Source organism: Zeus faber, assembly GCF_960531495.2.
Source record: "Zeus faber genome assembly, chromosome: 4".
Classification (NCBI taxonomy): Eukaryota; Metazoa; Chordata; class Actinopteri; order Zeiformes; family Zeidae; genus Zeus; species Zeus faber.
Genome location: NC_137191.1, coordinates 27096343 through 27118785, shown reverse-complemented (window position 1 = coordinate 27118785; position 22443 = coordinate 27096343). Strand labels below are relative to the sequence as shown.

Here is a 22443-nt window from a genome sequence, read left to right as displayed (position 1 = left end):
CATTATGTCATGAACTTTTTCCAATATTAAAACAAAGTGTGGTCATCAATGCAGTTTAATCCGTGCCAAATCAATATGCAATTGCATCTTAATATTTGTTAGTAACATGTTTGGACTGAAGTCAGGCTGTCTGAGCTGAAATTTTGTGGACAGACGAGCACCTCGTATCAACACAGTCCAAGTGATAGATATGATCTTCTAAGCTCAGTCATCACATAATAGATATAAATACTGATATAATACTGTATTATAAAAGAACAACCCTGAGTCACATATCTGTGCTCAGCCACTGCAGCGCCCCATTCCAGCAGATCATTGCTAGAATGACCCTTTGACCCAACTGGCCTAACATAGGCCATCTTTCCCAGAATCATATTCTTTCATCTAATGAATGCAACGAAGATAAATTGAGTCTTACATTGCGTTTAGGTGACCCAGCACAGACGGAGCAAATAAAAAGTTGACTGCTTTAGTGGATTGTGAGGTCTTTCTATAGAAAGGTCACCGTCTCCTGCTGTTCAACCATCATGATCTAAATAAAACAAGGGCCCAAAGGCACAAGTGTTGTCTTTTTTGGTAGGCCATAATGAGTCACAGGACTGGTTGTGTTGGATCTTCCTTCTGACATAAGAGGCAATGTGCTTTGAAGGTCTGGCTAAATCTCAATTTCGAGTAACAAACTTAAAGCAGCACTATGTAACTTTTGGTATTTTAGTCATAAAACTCGGAAAATAATTTATTGAATAATATTTTACTGGACAAATTTGATCCTTATCGGTCAAGTTTCAATAACAGTCTATGTAACAGTCTAAGGCAGATATAATGTACACCTAGGTTACAGCACCCCTTGCACGGACCTCGCCGCTTCTGGGAGCCGCGGAGAGAGAGGGCGCTGGGGGGGCCCTGCTACTGGTGTAGGTACCAGATGTGCTCTGCCTGGCAGGCTGAAACAAACCCTGTGGTGCAATGAAAGTGGGACAAGTATCCTCCAACTTCTTAAACAAGGAAGTTGGAGGATACACAGTTTGGATTTTAGATTTGGGCGTCAATTATATCGGTCACTGTAATCAAACACATGGTATTATCTCAGAAGGGGAAAAAAAATAAACCTCCATCCTTTTCATTCTCTTTTCTTTGAGGGCATGCTTCACAGCGGCTTGGCTTTTTAGAGTTTAATCCAAGCTGCTGCATATGCTGTTTCATTAGGCGACTTTCATAATTTTAGACGACCTTCGGATTGTGACCATCCAAGGCGACTACAATAGTGCATGGATATAATGCCACACCATTTTTCATACAAACTCCAGTTACTTAAAAAAGTTGAAAGAATGGGATTATGGGATTGGGATTAACAGGCTACAAAATACATGAAGGTAACTTCATTTTAGCAGTATTGCTCAAACAGAGGAGTTATAGTCTATGAGTTTGTATTTTAAATGCACGAGTGTGTGAATAATAAATCATGTATCTATAAAAACACTGGTGTTGGCTGGGTTAGAGACGGTGGCAGAAGAAGTACTCAGTCCTTTTACTTGAGTAAAAGTATATAATAATGTGGTACATAATAAAAGTACCACATTGACATTCTGACTTTAGTGAAAGCCTAAATGTACATAAAGTATTAAAAGTACAAGTATTTAACATTTCCAGTGTCTGATATAACAGAGCCTACTGTGTATTACTGAATAATATACTCATTGCGATATAACTCTATAGGTGACATAATAATATGCACCCAATGCTTCATCCACAAGCAATACTAAATAAGCACTTTGATAAAGCCAGTCCCTGATTTTTTGGGGGTTGCTTTTGTTGTATATAAATTGAAATCCGGATGGAAAAAAATATATAAAATAATTAAAGTAACGTGACTGTGTAGTGGTAAATGTAGAAGAGTGAAGTCCCCAAAAATGAATGTCATTACGGTAAGTATAGCTGAATGATGTACCCAAGTATAGTACAGTAACAAATGACTTAGTTAAAGTAGTTTCCACCTTTTCAGGAGATTTAAGTGTGAAAATCCAGAAGCTTAAACAATACATTCTCATTCTTGAAGGTGAGCCCACTTCAGAGGTATCGCAAACAACGGAGGAAAGGCAGCTTATAAAATGACATTGTTAGTAGGCTACCGGTTCAGCACACCATAACAAACCAGGTCGTTCTACACGCAGCGGGAACAACTTACGAAATGACACCTCGAGTCACTGCTGCGCGGCAAATGTGAGAAATATATCCATCAATATGTAAACGCGCCGCACTTGCGCTGTAGCTTGAGGGCTCCTCACGGACCTCCCGTCTGGCGGCCGCAGCGCGCCTCGCCCGGCTGCGCTCTTATCCAGGCCACGCCCAGCGCCCTTCGCCGGCTCCCGGGTCCAACTGTGGCGTCGCTCGGATCCTCCGCGCGAGTTAAAGATCCGTCGCCGTTTCCCCGAATCCAGTTTCCTCGCTTGATTTTTATTTGAGAATTATTATTATTTGTTTACCCCCGCCAGTGATTATTTAAGGCCGTGGTGATGTCTTGTAGGAGGGGGACATTTCAACAAACACATAAATACAAATAAACAGCAGTGTTCCTGTTCGCGTGCCTCCTGTATGTTCTGTGTTCTTCACCCAATACACATTGTCACGCTCCCATTTGGGCTTCGAATGGTCGAATTCTGCCCATACCGATTGGAATCTCCTATTTCAACCACAAAAAAAAAAACAAAACCCCACTTTCCAATTTCAACACTAACCATCGTTGAACAAATGTTTATAGAATATGATTTTACTGTGTATGGATTGGAGGAAGGCGGGTTTTTATTTTTTTTACAAGTCGGGGTTACCATCAAAATGTCAGGTTTTTTTTCTAAACATCAACTGGACATGAAACATTGACTAAATCAGCTTTGCAAACGTAGTTTAATGTGCGGATCGACACAATTGTTTAATAATATCTCCATGAGCTGAAGTGCTTCCGTTGCATTGAATTCAACGCTGACCCCGAACAATTCCCTTGTGTTTTCATTTATACATAGATATTTTACACATTTGTATTTTATATCTTAACAAAGCTTTGACAATTCAAGAAATATCTATATTAAGATCGACGTACACATACGTGTCTATCAATTATATTAGCACCATTATAGCAAAGATTTGTTTTCCAACCCTGTCATAGATTTCATAAAATATATAGATATATGACTTACGCAGATCACGTGCTACAACAGTTCTGGGGGGAAATCAAAAATAAATCAACAGAGCCCTCTACTGGACGATATTATTATTCACGTTACATAAATGTCATAAATGATTTCACAGAAGTACAAAAATATCAAAACTATGCATTTCAAGTGCTTGATTTTTGTTTGTTGGTTTGTTTTGTTACAAAAGAATACAGTGTTTACTGTCCATTATGAACACAATATAAACATAATTAACAAATTAATTCCCACTAATTCTCGTCTGTGTTTTCAGGGCAGCGCTCCACTGAATGTGATGACTGGGAGGCAGAGGAGGGAGCAGAAGGCGTGGTGGGACGGCTGCTGGATCTGGGGTGAGAGGCCCGGCCTCCAGTCTGTGGAGCCATCGGGCTTGTAACAGACAGATATCTCACATCTGTGGAGAAAAAAGGGGAACACTGGGGTCAATCAATCAATCAATCAATCAATCAATCAATCAATCAATCAGTCAATCAATCAATCAATCAATCAATGTATCTATGTATCTATGTATCTATCTATCTATCTACCTCGCTACCTAGACATATCAGCAATTCCATTTACAACATATTATTGTAATGCTTTCATTTGGGCTTCGAAAGGCCAATTTCTGCATAATACCAATTGAAATTTGCTATTTAACCACTTAAAAAAACTTCACATATAACTTAACTTTTCACTTCTATAAGTGTTACCATTATCTTTCCTCTTCCTACCTACCGACTTACTTACCTACCTACCTACCTATCTACCTACCTCCCTCCCTACCTACTTACTTACCTACTTACCTACGTACCTACTTATCTACCTACTTGCTTACCTACCTGCCTACTTACCTACTTACCTAACTACCTCCCTCCCTCCCCACCTACTTACCCACCTACCTTCATACCTATCTACATACTTACTTACCTACCTACCTACCCACCTTCCTACCTACCTACCTAGCTACCTACATATCTACCTACCTTCCTACCTACCTACATACCTACTTACTGTTGGATGTAGTATAGCGCACAAAATGGCAGCTGATAGAAATGACAGGGCATTTTACTTAAAATGGTGCCCAACATATAAAATGTCTCTTTATGACATCTCTCATCCAAATAGCCTTTATGACGACTTGCCAAATAACCTTTATGACAACTGGCCTAGGAGGATATATATATAGGAGCGTGTCTAAAGACTCTCTCTCTCTCTCCTGCTTGGTCGCTCTTGCTTTGGGCTCGTCTCCTGGTCTTTGTCATTGTGCCAATAAAGGATCCGTTATGCATCGCATCCGTCTCCATCTAATTGAAGAACCTCCCGACATCAACCAACCTGGGAGGGATCGGTTTCCAGATCCCAACAGTTTTGGGGGCTCTACCTACTTACCCACCTACCTACCTCACTCCCTACCTACTTACTTACCAGCTTACCTACCTAACTACTTACCTACCTACCTACCTACCTCCCTCCCTACCTACTTACCTACCTACTTACTTACCTACTTACCTATCTACCTACTTACCTACCTACCTCCCTCCCTCCCCACTAACTTACCTACCTACTTACCTACTTAACTACCTACTTCCCTCCCTACCTACTTACTTACCTACCTACTTACCTCCCTCCCTACCTACTTATTTACCTACCGACTTACCTACCTACTTACCTACCTCCCTCCCTCCCTACTTATTTACCTACTTACCTACCTAATTACCTACCTACTTCCCTCCCTACCTACTTACTTACCTACCGACTTACCTACCTACTTACCTACCTACCTCCCTCCCTACCTACTTATTTACCTTCTTACCTACCTACTTACCTACCTACCTCCCTCCCTACCTACTTATTTACCTTCTTACCTACCTACTTACCTATCTACCTACTTACCTTCCTAACTACTTACCTACCTACCTCCCTCCCTACCTACTTACTTACATACTTACATGTCTACCTACTTACCTACCTAACTACTTACCTACCTACCTCCCTCCCTACCTACTTACTTACATACTTACATGCCTACCTACTTACCTACCTAACTACTTACCTACCTACCTACCTACCTACCTCCCTCCCCACCTACTTGCCTACCGTACTTCCCTCCTTCCTACCTACCTACCAACCTACCGACTTAGCTATCTATCTACCTACTTATTTGTGTAAATGTTTGTAAATTTGTCCATACTCATATGTGTAAATAGGTCAGAATGTTCATCTAACAATACATTTTATATACAGTATATCATATATTATATCATATGTATATATTTATATTATTTTCCTTCAATTCTCTACCGATACTTTCAATGTCACTTTTAGTTTTGTTTCAGTTTTGATGCCACAAGGTGATATGTATTTCTCGCTTGGTGACACCTAAGAGAGATGTATCAACATCAGTGCCGCAATATACGTATGTGAGAGTGTGTGTGTGTGTGTGTGTGTGTGTGTGTGTGTGTGTGTGTGTGTGTGTGTGTGTGTGTGTGTGTGTGTGTGTGTGTGTGTGGGTGTGTGTGTGTGGGTGCGTGCGTGCGTGCGTGCGTGCGTGCGTGCGTGCGTGCGTGCGTGCGTGCGTGTGTGTTCAGTCCCCACCTGGTGACACTCTGCAGGAATTTATTCTCGTCTTGGTCCAGACAGACGGCGAAGGTCGTGTTGTCGTTGCCGATGACCTGCACTTTGTCCACCTTCACCTCCGTCATGCTCAGCTGCTGCAGAGGAAAGGAGCGAAGGATTGCATGTTCAACTTCAACTTCAGCTTCAGCACAAGTCAGATGATTTAGTTCAAGTTAAAGTGATAGTGAATTCTGATGTTAGAGCTTTGGGGTTGGTACAAAAGTGAGCAATTAGATTAGTCATTTCACTTGAAGAGATCTAAACCTAATATATTTGAATCGCATATTACTAGTGCATGCCCGTTCAAAATGTAAGACTTTCTAAGACATTTTAATGGCACAGTTGAATAAAATATCAATGATTCAGTCTTGTGTTCCACAATGGAATTTTGGCAACAATGGAAGATGAAACTGCTGGTTAAAGTCATACACCAGGGAAACACAGTCTTTGTGACTCAGTCGCAGGACCCCGAAGCCCCGTCCAGCGCTGATTCGCTGTTTAGTGAAAGTTTATTATTATTACATGTGTCGCGAGTCCAAATTGCACCAAATTGGACTCGGGTTCCCAGCAATTCACCCGCCAAGTGTGAAGTAGACCGGATGAACGGTTGTCGAGTCTATCTAAGGACATACTGTATATCCAGACATACAGAGAGACACAAACAAGTCAGACAGACAGACAGACAGACAGACAGACAGAGATTCCTTCTTTTACAGTTAGAAGATAGTTACAGTAGATCAGACAGTTACAGTAGATGCCACAATGCATTTCAGATAATCGAAGGACATACATCCATACATACAGACAGACAGACAGACAGACAGACAGAAGACATAGATTCCTTTCTTCATAATTAGGAGAGAGATTAGAGAGAGATTAGGTTAGATTTGATAGTTAGATGCCATGATGCATATAAGATAATTGAAGGACATACATCCATACAGACAAACAGACAGACAGACAGACAGACAGACAGACAGACAGACAGCCAGACAGACAGATAGATGGACGGACAGAGATTAAATGCTTTATAGTTAGAAGAAAGTTATATTAGATGGTTATATGTCACCATGCATCTACAAATCTGTAAATCAAGCAAAGCTTTATTTGGATTGAGGAGTTGTCATCTTGATAAAGCTGCTTCTCAGAGCTCAACGTGAGAATCAGCGCCGTCGATTTTACCTGCGATCTTATCGAAAGCACCTTCACTTCTCTGTTCTATTATAGGCCTTTAGGCTGTGCTGTGCTGCAGTTTGTTTGTGAGTGTGTTTTAAACACACACAAACCACAGACAGACAGGAAGACAAACAGACAGAGAGACACACTCACCTGGTTGAAACCCTTCTTATTTTTGCAGTTCTGTCTCTTCAACACCTCCATTGTGGTCATCAGCAGACACTCCATCTTAGGGTCTGAAAGAGCGGTTTGGCTTGAGTGCAATGGATTTGACATATTACGCTGGCATCATCTTATAAATGAACCAATAGACAGACAGACAGACAGACAGACAGACAGACAGACAGACAGACAGACAGACAGACAGACAGACAGACAGACAGATAGATAGATAGATAGATAGATAGATAGATAGATAGATAGATAGATAGATAGATAGATAGATAGATAGATAGATAGATATTTTATTCATCCCGATACTTCTTCATCCCTTTATTCATTCATATCCAGAGGGAAATTCTGCCGACTTCTTATTTTAGTGACTTTTTATTTATTTTCATTACAATTATTTTGTGTTCACCTCATGAACATTTTAATCCATTGACACAACAATTTAAGGGATTATCTGCAATCCAGAATACAGTACAGTGGTGATGACATGCCGCACCTAATGCCTCAGGATTCTTGCATGCTTTAGTCAGGTTCACAGACGTGCACACTTTGGTCTCTCTCTTCCACTGACTTCTCCCACTGATGACAGCCTAAAGAGAGAGAGGGGGGGGGGCGGTGTTTATAAGTGAGAAAGATGGCAGTAATATTGGACTAAATATCAAATACAATTATTTAACGGCGTCAAAGATATTTCTTTGTGCTGTTGCGTCGTTGTAGTGCACTGACATGAATGTGTGTTAGGTGGAGACATCCCTTTGACACAATCCCTCATCGGAGAAGAAATGAAAGACCATTTTTTTACCTTGTTGTACACCACCTCCAACTTGAGAGGGACGGCCTCTCTGTCCCCGTCGATGCCGAACCTCTTCCCGGCTGAGCCTTCAGGTTTACGAGAATTCAGACGTTAATAAAGTACAGTGAAGTGAAATTAGGCTCAGCACTAGTTGTACACTAAGTAAGCACAATGGCATGTTGACGCTACTGATTATTGGAGGTACTTTTCAAGGTTATCATGCCTAGTCTGAAGTGGTACAAACAGAGCCATCACAATTATTTCATTTTTAACAGTTAGCTTTAGATTTGTTAGATCCTAATAGATTTGGATACACAGCGAATGAAGTGCATTTCCATCAGTTCTGTCGAGGAAAATGAACTGTCTTCCTGAATGTACGTGAACAGGTAGTTCTTTTGTAATGGGTAGACGTGTATTATGACACAGATATGGTCGCAATTATTTGTATGACAATTAATTGTCAACTAAACTTTCGCGATCGTGACGGCCCACAGTCCATACAAGAAGAAGAAAATGGGACCGTTTTAGACTAAAACATTTTTGAATGCTTGATGAACAGCAAATCAAAGATAATGCCACCGCGACTAAGTGGGTATGAGAATATGAGAACCTGTTAAATGTTCCTCTCACTTGTGCTTGTCACAGGGATGCGAAACACCAAAGTGTAAACTGTAGAGGCCGTGGAAACCAGGAAAGCAGAACTAGACCGTGAATGTCCTCTTCAACATTTCATGGTAATTGATGACGCAATTCACTGAAGTTGGTGATTGAGGATATTATACGGTTGTTGCTAGGCTCTGTGTGTGTGTGTTAGTGTGCGCGTGCGTGTGTGTGCGTGTGCGCGCGCGCGCCAGCCTCACCCATGGCCTTGACAGCCCTGGTGCCTGCAGTGTGACCCAGCTCCAGCGAGTGGATGAACACCTCTGTCCTCCTCTCGCCTCCGGCTAACGTGAGCTACGACACCAGAGACACACACATCGGAAATGAAGACATCCTGTGTGTGTGTGTGTGTGTGTGTGTGTGTGTGTGTGTGTGTGTGTGTGTGTGTGTGTGTGTGTGTGTGTGTGTGTGTGTTTGTGTGTGTATGTGTGTGTGCACTTGTATGTGTGTGTGTGTCCTACCTCTGCCTGGTAGAGCTGTACGAGAGCGGTCCGGGCCGCGTGCCTACAGTAGTACAGCACCAAGTCGGCCAGGATGGGAAGACGCTTTTCATAAGAACTGTCATAAGACTCTGACTCGGTCTTGGAGGTTTGCTGCAGGACAAAATGACACAGTGAACCACTTCAGTCATATCGGAGATTATGTTAGCTCAACCCAAGTCCTCGTACACACGTTCCCCCTTGTTTAAAAAAAATATATATTATTATTATATGACAATATTCACACACAACACTGTAAAGGCGCGATTCCTGGAGTTGGAGAAACTTTTAATGGTGACACCCTGGACAACACAATGGTAGTGGGCCATCACTCGTTCCTGACGCATGGGCAAATGCGAAAGTTGAGGTCATTAACATCAGCCTTTTCGAGGAGCTCTGTTTTACCTGGCCACGCGCATACATGGAAAACTGAGTTTTGAAAAATCTCCACTGCCGGAAGGCTTTTTCCAAAAGCTTTGTTTTCGGTGAGGACGGGAGGCCAAAAGGCAGAGAAAATACTACGTTTTCCAAAATATCTGTACACGGGTGGACGGGGCCTGAATAAAAAATCGAGTGCACAGTTCAAAAGGTATTTCCACTGACATTTATTCACTTGGTTTGTTTTCACATGTTTGGCTAAATACAGTACCTGACAGACAACGCTGGCTGGCAGGTTGAGCAGACTGAGAGTGTTTCTTTCATACCACGGGTCCAGCATGCCGAGGAGATGGGCTATGTCATTAGTGCTGCCCTCTGTACCCAGGAGATCCTGCCCATCAAAACACAACAATTTAAAGTTAGTGTGCATCTTCTGGGGGAGAAACTGAGGTATTTCATCTCTTGTGCATTGTACAGTGGTACCTCGACTTACGACTGCATCTACTTACGACTAACCCAAGATATGAGTAGGAAGAGTCGCGAAAATTTGTACCGACTTGCGACCAACTACTCCAAGATACGAGCGTGGAAATTTGCAGTTGGCGCGTCGGCGGCCAGTCAGCAGTCAGTCAGCACGTAGTTCGTGGCTTATCGATATTTTTTTCATATTGACTGTGTTTGTGCTGTGTATTTTGTTTATTTTCACCCTTCATGATGAGTCCTAAGATGAAGGATGATGGGAAAAAGAAAAAGGCAATGACTCCCATTGAAACTAAGAAGGAAATCATAGAAAAATATGAGCGTGGTGTATATGGGAAAAATTGCTTCGACATTCGACTGTTTTAACATACGACCGTTCTGAAAGAACGAATTACAGTTGTAAGTCGAGGTAACACTGTATAAATGTTAGACTTTTTTTTTTTTTAAATGTTCAAGGTGTTGGTTTCTTTTTCGGTTATGTATTTGTTGTGTGTTAACTTTTGTATATTAGGTCTTTTACTGTCTGTAAAGGAATTAAAGTAAAGTAGACATAACTTCATTAATGTGTCCTAGGTGCGCCCTCTTCCTGTAGTTCCTTATCTGGCCACCAGGTGTCCTCAGTGTTCCTGCCTGCCCTCCTGTTTTTCCCCAATGATACCTCATTTATACATACCCTGCTTCTTTAAAGTGACCATAAGTATCTAGTGAACATCTGTCAGCGTGTCTCTGTTTTTGTCCTCCGCGGGTTTCAGAAAAGCCTGAATTTGAAACTTCATCTGCCTCTTTGTCTACGTTTGGGTCCTCCTTTAGTTACATATAACATTAAATGTTTTGTTTCCATTTTTAGTCCTATTTTAGTAATATTTCATTGCATAGAAAAAAACATTATGTTTACATGTCTTTGATGAATGACGAACAATACTGCTACTGCTGAGGTATTCCTGCACTTACAGTAGACAAAGCTGCTCCCATTAGCAGGTTCCCCATTTGGAGCACGGGGCTCGGGGACCTCAGTGGCGCTGGGCCTGATGCCGAGTCCCTCCTCACAGGTACAAAGTAGAACTGTAGCTTGAAGACCCTGCTAAGACGTGGGAAGGCGCTCTCGCTCTTCCTCAGGCTGCTGTAGGCCCTCGCCACCTTCCCTGCGATGTGGTCCGCTCCGAACACCACCACCCTCAGCGTGGTGCTCTTACCGTCCTCGTTGCTGCTCAAGATGGGCCTCCGGCGGAAACAGACGTGCCTGACGGCTTGAGACTGCAGCCGAGACTCCAGGATGTGTAACGGGACCTGCTGTGGCAAGGAATTGGACCGCTGGGAACGTACCACCAATAGGTTTTTAGACTCTGGGCTTCCCAAGCTCTTGGCCCGGTTAAGTATCCGAGTGCGCTTCGGCTTGAAGATCCAGTGCAAGTGTTGGCTGAGCCGGGCCGAGGCTTTGCTGGCAGACTTTGGGGAGGATTTTTTGGAAACAGGGGAGGAGGAGAAAGGTGAGACGGTGTATGAGTCATCAGAGTCCTCGTAGAAGTCGCTGTCTGTGCAGGAAGCGACGGAGAACATGGAGGGGGCATAGGACTCTGAGGCCACTGACAGGGTAGAGAACATAGAGTCTTTAGAGGCCGTGGAGAAAGAGGACATTGTGGAAACTGTGGAGGCACGGTGGTTGGTGCCACAGCCGTTGGGGAAGATAGACACGGAGGGCAACTCTCCATCTGGCTCTTCCTCCCCATCTTCTTCTTGGTATATCTCTGTCCCAAACTCATCCCCTTCGTCATCAGCCTCAGCCTCATCGCCAGTGTCGCACTCAGCCTCCACTTCCGGCTGCCCGTTCATGGTCTCAAGGTCTTTGTGCTCGTCCTCCAAAAGCCTATTCAGAATATCTGGTAAGAGAAAGCACAAAAACATATATTATTTTACACAACTGTTCAGTTCGCAGGCCACAAGCAACTTTAAGAATAGTGAGACTGATAATTCTTATGTAAAGGTTGAAGGGAAGGAACATTGAGGCAAGATGAACAGCATATATTCATTTGTGAGGCCAAGGGTTATATGGCATGATCAAAGCCCTACCAAAGTTATCTTTGTCCCAGTGAAACATGTAGCACTTGGCTGTGGGCACAGGGAGGGTCTGCAACATCCCTGAGAGAGGATGATACAAGACATTATTATAAGACAGAAGAATAAGAACGATAAGAAAAAACAACATGTATTAGTATTAAAGATGGGCCTAACTTTCACCCATATGCCCTCATACCGTCACACTTCCTCCCGTTGGACATTGGGATGCCAAGCCTCTCTCTAAGTCCCTCAAGGGTCTGAATCATGTGACCACAGCCCTTTTGTGGGTTGGCCATAGTGGCGGCTGTCTCCATGTCCTCACTTAGTGTGGAGATGATGTCCTCCAATTCCTTCACAGTCTTCATCTGGAGGGATCATTCATGAGGATGTCAACATTCAGATTTTGCTCAGGTTGACCACAAATGCCAACAGTTTTTATGGCATTTGAAGAATGGCATTATATCATTGCTACTGTTCTACTGCTCTTGGCTCTCACCAGCCCATAATTGTCTTGGAGGTGAACTCTGGGTCCATACCTGTAGGGCTTTGTGGATGCTGGCCAGTGGGTATTTCACGCCCAGGGCTGACTGGTAGGCGTGTTTGATCAGGATGATGAAGGTGTCTTTCTGGGAGTTTTGGATGTCGCTCAGCTGCTTGGCTACACACACAAACTCCGGAGGCACTTCACTAGGATTCAGTAACAGCGCTGTTCTGTAAGATGGGGGGTGGCACTGGTGTCAAAGGGTGGTATTTTCTGGGAGGGATTATGTGGTTATGTTATGTGGCTGTGTGTCTGTGTATATGTGTGTCTAATCGAGTGAGTGTGGTTTTCAATTAAGCGTGTGAGCAAAATGTGTTGGGTTTCCTCAAACAGCTGAATTATGACACGCCATAATTTAATGGAAACCCAGTGCTACTGAACTGATTTTGGTGAAGTGCTGCTAAGTACTGACACGTGCGTGAAAACACTATAGCACTATTATTATATTATTCGGAAAGCAGATTGCCTTCCCTTTAGTCAAGAAAGCAGAAGCATAGACAAAACTGGGTGCTAATATAACATTCAGCAGTGAAAAATGAATAAAGCACATGCCCGCTCTGTCACGAATGATGACCAGACCAGAAAATACACAGATAAGCTCTGAGACCCTCAAGCTGTGTGAAATATGCCAATAGCAGTAGACGATGCAATACTAAAACTGTGACATATATGTTTTTTTCTTTGAGATAACATCATGACAAATCAGCAGGGTTGACCTGTGAACATAAGAAAAGGGGTGAACAAGTGGTCATACAGCTGGTCATTACATGGGAACCTACATGGTTTTGGAGTGCGACCTGGATGTGTCAAGTCCTTGTTCCTCTATCACCAGTCTGTGAAATGATATTCCTGAAAAACAAACAGCAAATAAGCAAAATACTTTCACCCTGAGGGTGATGTGTATACTGTATGTGCAGGAGAAGGGAAGTTTCTCAGGTGTAGGAACGCTGCATAATTTTATCAACCTTTGTGGCCTTATTTGACCTTAATTGCACTTATTTGTTACCCAAAAGAGTAGGAATACCTAAAGTGAGCGGCCACATCTTCATAAAAAAAACGAATCCAAAGCGCCCCATGAAGAGCAATAAGAGTAATCTTGATACTGATTCCAAAGGTGTTGTTAGAGTAAAATTACAGGGATATTTAAAATTCTACACGATTCATCAACCTAGTGCTGGAGATATATTGATATAATATTCTGATTGTGATATGAGATGAGATATCATCTGGGATTTGGGTTATCATAATATTGTGATACAGTTAATTGTTTTCTTTGAACATCATAGCCTGTTCTAGCTTTTTGTCACTATCGCCCAGCCCTCCATCAACCCTTGCTCACTCCTTTAATCTTCCTTTAAGCCCTATTATGTACTTGTTATACATATATTACAGAGCAAACAGCTCTGCCTCAGCGCTCACTTCTGCTTTTTATTTCATCAATGCTCACGTAACATCCCCTTCTCAGAAATACTATAATCATGTCAATAAGTTCTCCATTCTGCACGTGAAACAATGTAAAGAAAATCTATGTGTGAGCATCCTCTTCCTGGTATAGTTCTTGATGGTAGCACTGCACCATGACCAGAGAGCCTAGTCACAGTAGATGGATTGATGGATAGATACCTGGGGCCTTGATCTCCTGCTGTAGTGTGGAGAGCAGGTCTCTGCACACGCTGCAGTACGGTTCAGGCCAAGTCAAAAAGCAGCGGAAAACTTCTACGGCGTCCTCCAGAAGCTCCATGTGGGGAGGACAGTATGGCGTCTGCAACCCCAGCAATAAACATTAATAACAATACTGGACCAAAGGATCCAAAAATCCTTAACATTCAGGAGAAACCATAACTTAACGGCATTTTGAAAAATGACATGTCCCTAGACCCTCCTAGAAGGGTAGACACCTTAACCCACCCAATGTTCAACCCAAAGTTATGCCCTTGACAATGGGTGAAGAAATGTTTGAGCCCAGATGGAAGATGCTAGCTTGGTTAAAATCTTACTAAAAGTTACTATAACTGGAATGGCAACAGCAGCTTATCCTTGTCCATCCACATGTTGTGGATGTTTTCTATAGTTTTACCTGAAGCAGAGTAGAGGAGAACATGATGGCAAGGGGAGCCACCAGCTCATACTGGCACTGCTCCTGGACCTGCACCCACGCACACACACACACGCAGGTACGCACGCACACACACACACACACACACACACACACAAACACACACACACACACAAACACACACACACACACACACACACACACACACACACACGTGAGATTGTCGTGCAAAATGTGACGCTCATGCAAAAATAACTATTGATTGACAAACTGATCATTTTACATCACTATAATGATGATTCCAACCAAGGTTTTCTTGGTTGTCCCTTGGCCCAATGATAAAACCAAAGGTGTTCTGTTCTTGTAATGTGTCTCTACATTTTTTAATGTAATAACCTGTGTTATTCAATTTTCATTTAAGTTTGGTCAATTTGAGACCCTTCTAGAGACTATTTTTGTTTGAAGGACCAATGTAGACTTTGTTTGCGACCTCAAATTACAAATAAGTCAGATTTAGATTTGAGAGTAGACTACATGGCCTCCTCCGACAGCTCATGACCAAAACACACACACATCTGACACATCTGCCCTCTCACCTCTCTGGCCTTCTTGATGATTTGCTGGAGGAGGATGAGGAAGTTCTCGGGGTCCCTCTTCACCAACTCTTCCAAGCTCCAGCGGTTCATGGACTGACCCACTGAGCTCATCGGCGCTGGAACACACAATACGTAAAACATAAAATCTGTCATCTACCAACTAACCATGTAAGATAATCAACAATGGAACCTAAATGAGAAAAATCTCAAGCCCGATAGACGCAGACACCATCATTTCAGTGGTTGAAGACAATGGACACCAACAAAGAGCTACCTAACCAACGGTTCATCAGTGAAGGTTAAAGAACTTAAAATCCCGGCCTTCAAATAGGATCAGGTTTCAGGCTCACATTTTGAAAAACCAAATCATTTTCTGCATCGCTCTATGTATCTATGAATGAACTGAATAGGGGACCACATCCTCACAGAGTTGACCGCTCTCTGAGGATGTGGGTGGTGATTCTATAGAATCTGCAGGTGTGTGGCACAGCTGTTGAAAAAAATATTCTTTCTAAGCAGGACATAATCTGCCAGATGTAATTTCTGTATTAGTAGTGTGGCAGTAGAGCTGTTGGACGTTAGGATCAGCTATATTGAATGAATGAATGGGTAGTTTCATATTCTCAGAAACAGGTATGTCCTCTACACTGAAAAGGGAAGCCTAAGTACATGAACAACTTGAAAAAACCCAACCAGTGGCCTTTTCCCCTAAAAGTTAACACAATCAAGGGATTCTCGTACAGTTAATGAAATACAAATTTGATAGAATTATGTGTAAATGGTTCGATCTGAACCTGCATGCTAGTCTAGGTGTTCTTTTACATGTGTTGTCCACGTCTTGACATGTTTATGAGAACCACCTACGAGTGGTTGGCGTGTGGGAGGCTTGTTGTGACGAAATGCCCCCTTTTGCAGAGCCACCATCGCAACGCTGGAGGCCACTACCACTTACACGCTAGTCTCTGACACTACTTCCCTCCAGCGAGCAGCCTGTCAACCTATCTATCTATCTGTCTGTCTGTCTGTCTGTCTGTCTGTCTGTCTGTCTATCTCTATATCTATCTATTGTTGGATGTAGTATGGCGCTTAAAATGGCGCCTGTTAGAAATGATATGGCGCTTGCCTAAAATGCCGCCTCTGGTTAGAAAATGTCCCTTTGTGACCAGTATTGTGGGCATGTCGCTCATGCTTTATTGTATGTACACAGTTCTTTGTGACCCATATAGCCTTTTGTGACGACTTGCTTAGATTAGACTATATAAGGGTTGTAGTCTTTGTCGTCATTGTCTTTTCGTCTTCGTCGCTGCGAATTGACCCTGCAGATGTATCTGCAGTATCACCAATAAAGGAATCCATTTTTGCCTCACATCCGTCTTATTGAAGAAGCTCCACACATCAACCAACCTGGGAGGGATCATTTTTTAGCGTTTTTCCAGATCCCAACACTATCTATCTATCTATCTATCTATCTATCTATCTATCTATCTAATCTAATATTATTTCATTTAACGGACGATTTGGTCCAAAATGACTTAGCACAATAAGTGTACTGAGTGTACTACTCAAACAGACTGCAAAGCCTTTATTAGGAACAAGTTACACTGGTTCACTCTTTATTGATATATGAATAACATTGAATTACAAATATTAGTAACTATTAAAACAAATATATAGTGATACAGTATACTATGTTATAACTTTATTAATACTATTTAATATACCTTCCATTGTATATTATGCACTGGATGTCCTCTTATTTATATCAGTAATATCACATAGATAAAATTAGTTTATTTTAAGTCTACATTAAATCTCAAGATCTTCCCCATTGGTACTTCAATGTTCGATTCCGTTGACCCTTACCCTTGCGGTGGTGTGGCTCCGTGGGGTGGTTCCTCAGGCCCTCCAGACAGCGGTCCAGGGCATGCTGGATCCTGTCCTCTGTGCACGAGGTGTGCTGCATCCTTGCTGCTCAGCTCCTCCTGATGACAGGAGCATGTCAGTGTTTACAGCAGACACACACACGCACATACGCACGCACGCCTCACTCTTCACACCTCTATCTCTCCATGAGAAGAAGAGTATCTTATTACATCGGGGCTCCTGCTATTTTGCATGAGGGCTGATAACCAGGTAAATATGAAAATGACTCTTCCCTCCCGGTCACAGAGGTTTTCAAAGAGGAATAAAGGTTATATTAGTCTTCTCCTGCCAAAGAACCAGCGATGTATCACCACTGGCCTCCCAAGCCCGAAACTTCTAACTTCTCTAATGTCTTCATTATTTTCTGGCGGAAAGGAAAACCCCTTATCTAACTTATCTCCCCCTTATCTTACTCTCTGATGTTCTGCTGATGCTAATATCGAATGTCTGTGACTGGTGTACAGTTGGATCACACTAAAAGCTGCTGAGTGTAATTTGTTTAGGACTAAAAAGTCTAAAAAGATTGAACACATTACACCTGTTCTTGGATCTTTGCATTTGCTCCCAGTTAAAACTAGGATTGATTTTAAGATTCTGCTACTTGTATATTAAGCTCTAAATGGCCTTGCACCTCAGTATATCAAATAAATGCTCATTACACACAAACCAAGAACTCTCAGGTCCACAGGCAGTGGTCTTTTAACCATCCCTCGTACCAACTCTAAAGCAGGGGAGGCTGCCTTTTGTATCTATGCCACAAGTAGATGGAACACCCTGCCTGAGGACATGTGTGTGTGTTTGTGTGTTGTGAGATTTGTGTGTGTTCTGTATGCTGTGAGATTGGTTAATTCTGCACTGACTGTTCTTATGATTGCACAGACATTTTATATATTTTCTTTGATTGTATTTCTCTGTAAAGCGCATTGTTTTGCCCTGGTATGAAATGCGCTTTATAAATAAAGTGTGACTTAACTTCACTTGACTTGTGTAGGATTTAAGCATCTTCCTAAATCAGTGATTCCCAACCTGGAGTGCAGGGAGGGCCACAAGTCCTTGGACGATTTGAGGTATATGTTTCCTTCATAGTCAAATACCGGTTCAAAAATCCACATCAATGTTAGTGTTCAAATCTAAGTTGTAACAAAATCTATGACTATACTGTGTGTTCTAATGCATTGTACCAAAGAAATAAAACCAATTCAGACCAAAACGACTGCCGATTGCTAGTAAATACATGGGGGGGAAAAGGTATTGCATCTAAATAGGGAGTATAAATAGGGATTGAATCAGGGGAAATTGAATCTGATTTACGAATCTGATTTACCGGTCTCTGGGGTTTGAAAAAACAAAGAAGGTATTTGAACTTTGAATATTTTCATGCTGAGAGAACAATCCCCAGGTGCTGTTTCAGTTCAGTTCTGAACGCGTTCTGCCATGACAGTTACGACTGCTATGACTGTATCACGCCCGACAGAGAGCTTGAAAGGAGCATTTAATGCTTCAATCGTTTGTTGATGGTGTATTTGCAGATATTAATAATCATAGGAGTAGTTACCTCCCTGGCTTTGAGACACAATATTACGTTCATATACTCAAGTTTCCATCATTTTTAAGTGTTTTTATTTCATTTTAGGTGACCCACCCTCTAAATAATGAATGAAAATCCTTTATTATAACACACTTTGGAGAAGAATCTGTATAATCTTGTGTGAAAATCAGATGTACGCCATCACCAGTGATCAGATATATCATTTTGGTTTGTTAGCAACAGCCGATGTCCCAAAAACCAAGAAGGTGAGACAAAATCATTTGTGTTCAGAACATTTGAAATCACTGTAAAGTAGCAACACAGAGGTTCATGAGATTCAAACACTGATAATGGCATTTTTCAAGATGTTGTCTAAAACTGAGAACCACCCAATTTTCCTCCTAAACACAAAATATGCTTTTTTATATGCTCCAATATCAGAATTGATTCTCTTTTTTTTTCTGAAACGTGATGGAACTTTTATTTACTGACGACGGGAAAGTTCTCTCTTGCCTCACTGTCGGGTCTTGCCATGGAGATGTGTGAAAACAGGAAAACACATCTGACTGTGGTAGACTAAATATACTTCCATTTCAAAGAACGCAAAAAACTTAGAACAATGTTTTTGTTTATTTAAATTTGAACAACATAAGTGAATGTCTTCGCTACTGTATGTAAGTACATTCAGATATACAAGAAACGTGATTGGGTGGATTGGCGCATCAGTGGAAGGCATTATTATAAAGTGATAATTATTATTATTATTATTATTATTTTATTTTATTAATACTAATGAATTAATATATGAATGAATTATATAAAATTATTTTGTAAGAACTAGGCAGGGACTTGCAACTTACAATGACTAGAACAGAGCATTAAAAACAAAAATAGGTTAATCAAGTTCCTCAAAGTCCAGGATAGTTCAACAACTCGAAAGTTTCCCCAGTGAGAGTGAAAAAAAATCCCCTATCATGTAAACACAAGTTGATTAACCGTCAAATGGAATGCTGTCGATGATTCACCATCACACACCTAAACACACGCATACGCACACGCACTTACACACACACACACACACATGCACCTACACACACACTGCCCTGTTATCAACAGTTCATAAGAAGCAGGTCCCTGTTAACACCACTTGGATGGCGTGCGGTGGCGAATCTGCCACACTGGCACCTGAGCAGGGACCTCCGGCACAGAGACACAGACGGCGGGAGGTTGATAAGACCAGTTTATTGTTGAGATGAGACTAGGTGGAATTAGCCAGGAGCAGATGGAACATGTCATGACACAGGGCCCCCATCCTGACTGAGTGTGTGGACGGGGTTTTTAAACCTGATGCTCCTTAGCCCAACCAAGGAGCATCAGGTGTGGCTACTTAAGCCACCCCATCCACCATAATAAATACATTTGAGTTGTAATTACTACTTCAGTGTATTTTTTTCTGTTAATAACCTACAATTGGAAAATTCAGTTGAATAGATTACTTGTCTATATTGTACTGCAGACAACATTTATGGAACTTTGACATTCATTTGGCATTAGAATTATTATGGAAGAACTTGTCAATACTTAACACCTTTTGCCTTTTCATTTAAATCTGCTACGTTTAGCTGTAGGAAACTGTATATACATGAAGTTTCTTTAAAACAACCGTTTATTTTTTACTTTAGACCAAACCATGTCATTGTTACAACTATATTACCTTGTAATATATAAGTACATCTGGAGTCTCAGTGACAGCAGGTGTCGTTGTGTCTTGTGTGCGTCAATCATGACGTATATATGCAAGTTTACCTATTTACAGAGATTTATGATTGGATTTGAATTAACATAATTTAAGTGTTGACATTTTTTATGAATTACAATTAGAATTACATTTCAATAAGTTCAGTTTCCATGAAATACGAAAAACATTGTGGTATTTCTGTGTGTAATTACCATTGCACGCCTTCTATTTTTCCGACGGCTCGTTCATTTTGTTTATGAATATTGGCATATCAGTCAGGCAGGACCAGCTGAATACTTGCACAAACAAATTTCTGCTCCGTATGTGGATCGATTTGAATGACATTTTAACCACGAGATGCTTGTGACCTACCGGTTTAAATGACATAAATAACTTAAATAACCTCTTTCATAACTTATCATTGTCATTGTTGTGTTCCAGATACTTAAAGCCAGGTTGGACATATTTTGGCGTTGAATGCATGAGACCGTGTTTGTTATTTATGGCAAACTTGGTAGGTTTTTCACAAATAACTGCTCCGTATGTGGATGGGTTTGAATGAAACTTCAACCACGAGGTGTTTGTGACATACCGGTTCCAACGAGACCATGTAAATTGTATTTGTAGCTTCTGCCATTCTTCTGTTTCAAATAGTTTCAGATTTAAAAATTCAGAGAAACTTTCCCGAACAATATCAGAAATCCAAACATGCCCTGTGGGGTGGACCCCTTATAATAATAATAATAATAATAATAATAATAATAATAATAATAATAAACAAATAAACAAATTAATTAATTAATTAATTAATAATATTATTATCAGTTATCGATTTGTTATTATTAATTGAATAGTTGTATAATCCGTAAAATGTCCAAAAACTGTGAAAAATGTAAATAACTGTTTATTTATAAAATATCTTAAAGCCATGTTGCAGTTGTTGTCGTGTTGCATGTGGTTTCTGGCTGCTGCTCTTCGTTTTTCCTTCTCAACTCCTCCCCTCCCCCTCACCTCATGTCTGCTCTCATTGACTGACTAGCTCGTTGCATGGCTCCACAACAGGACCAGATATTAAGCCTGCTTGATATCTGCCAGCTATCTGCCAGCTCTTGGATCACGTCCTTAACAGTTCACACATAGTGATTGTCACTCACGGGAGCGAGCCCAGAATTGACTGTGATCTGGAGCTTTGATCGGCAATCTCCAAATAACTGTCTGCGAGTGGAAAATCCGGCCAGAATCACTTAGTCTGAACTCGGCATTATATGCATGAATGTGTTTTTATGGACATACACACACACACACGCACAAATACATACACTGACACAGATACAGGTATAGGTTGTTTATACGGTCATCTAGAAAACCTTCAAAAGCAAGATTAGTTGTGATTATGTAGACTTAAAAAAGGTATATTTGACTTTATTACGAAGGAAAATCAGGACGATGCATATAAAATACATTTAGAAAGACTTATAAATGCTAGAAAGAAAACAGCACTAAAGGCCTTTCGGATGATGAGGACACTAAATTTGACCAGTGTCCTGATAATGCTGGTGTGTATTCAGGTGTGTTGTTTTCCTTTTAAAACTTACACACACACACACACACACACACACACACACACACACACACACACACACACACACACACACACACACACACACACACACACACACACACACACACACACACACACACACACACACACACACACACACAGGAAGCCCATGCAATCTAAAGGTCAGGAGGGCCACAGGAATACAGTTTAATTATCCTCCACCGCTCGGCTAGTGCTACCGTATCGTTCAGCTACTCCAACAATGCACAGAGCTCGTGGATGTAAACACCACTTCCCCGGAGGTGTTATTGTGTGCGGACGGTGTCCTGAGCGGCCCCGGGGAGGGTCGAGCGCGGTTCGTGTTTGACACCCACACTAACGGAAGGAACCAATAAGTCAGAGCTGTTATGACTGCTGCGTCCAGGGCAAAGTGAGATGGAGACACGTAGAGAGCAATTAAGCCGGTGTTGGGACTTGGGCAATTATTGTTGGGCAATTAGTTCA

General features: G+C 41.6%; 1 protein-coding gene across 1 annotated transcript in view; it reads right to left on the bottom strand.

Annotated features, from left to right (window-relative positions):
* Positions 1-2942: 2942 nt before the first annotated feature.
* Positions 2943-22443, bottom strand: part of pik3r5 (phosphoinositide-3-kinase, regulatory subunit 5) — a 26078-nt gene continuing 6577 nt past the window's right edge. Inside the window, exons 2-18 of the mRNA XM_079999521.1 lie at positions 17053-17171; positions 15190-15305; positions 14615-14683; positions 14161-14299; positions 13317-13386; positions 12533-12707; positions 12193-12361; positions 12009-12077; positions 10893-11818; positions 9733-9852; positions 9066-9197; positions 8805-8898; positions 7954-8030; positions 7648-7741; positions 7134-7216; positions 5784-5899; positions 2943-3600 (exon numbers count right to left, since the gene is read on the bottom strand). Of these exons, the coding sequence (XP_079855647.1) occupies positions 3456-3600; positions 5784-5899; positions 7134-7216; positions 7648-7741; positions 7954-8030; positions 8805-8898; positions 9066-9197; positions 9733-9852; positions 10893-11818; positions 12009-12077; positions 12193-12361; positions 12533-12707; positions 13317-13386; positions 14161-14299; positions 14615-14683; positions 15190-15305; positions 17053-17152 (2694 nt within the window). The 5' untranslated portion in view covers positions 17153-17171 and the 3' untranslated portion in view covers positions 2943-3455. The remainder of the gene's footprint in view (positions 3601-5783; positions 5900-7133; positions 7217-7647; positions 7742-7953; positions 8031-8804; positions 8899-9065; positions 9198-9732; positions 9853-10892; positions 11819-12008; positions 12078-12192; positions 12362-12532; positions 12708-13316; positions 13387-14160; positions 14300-14614; positions 14684-15189; positions 15306-17052; positions 17172-22443) is intronic.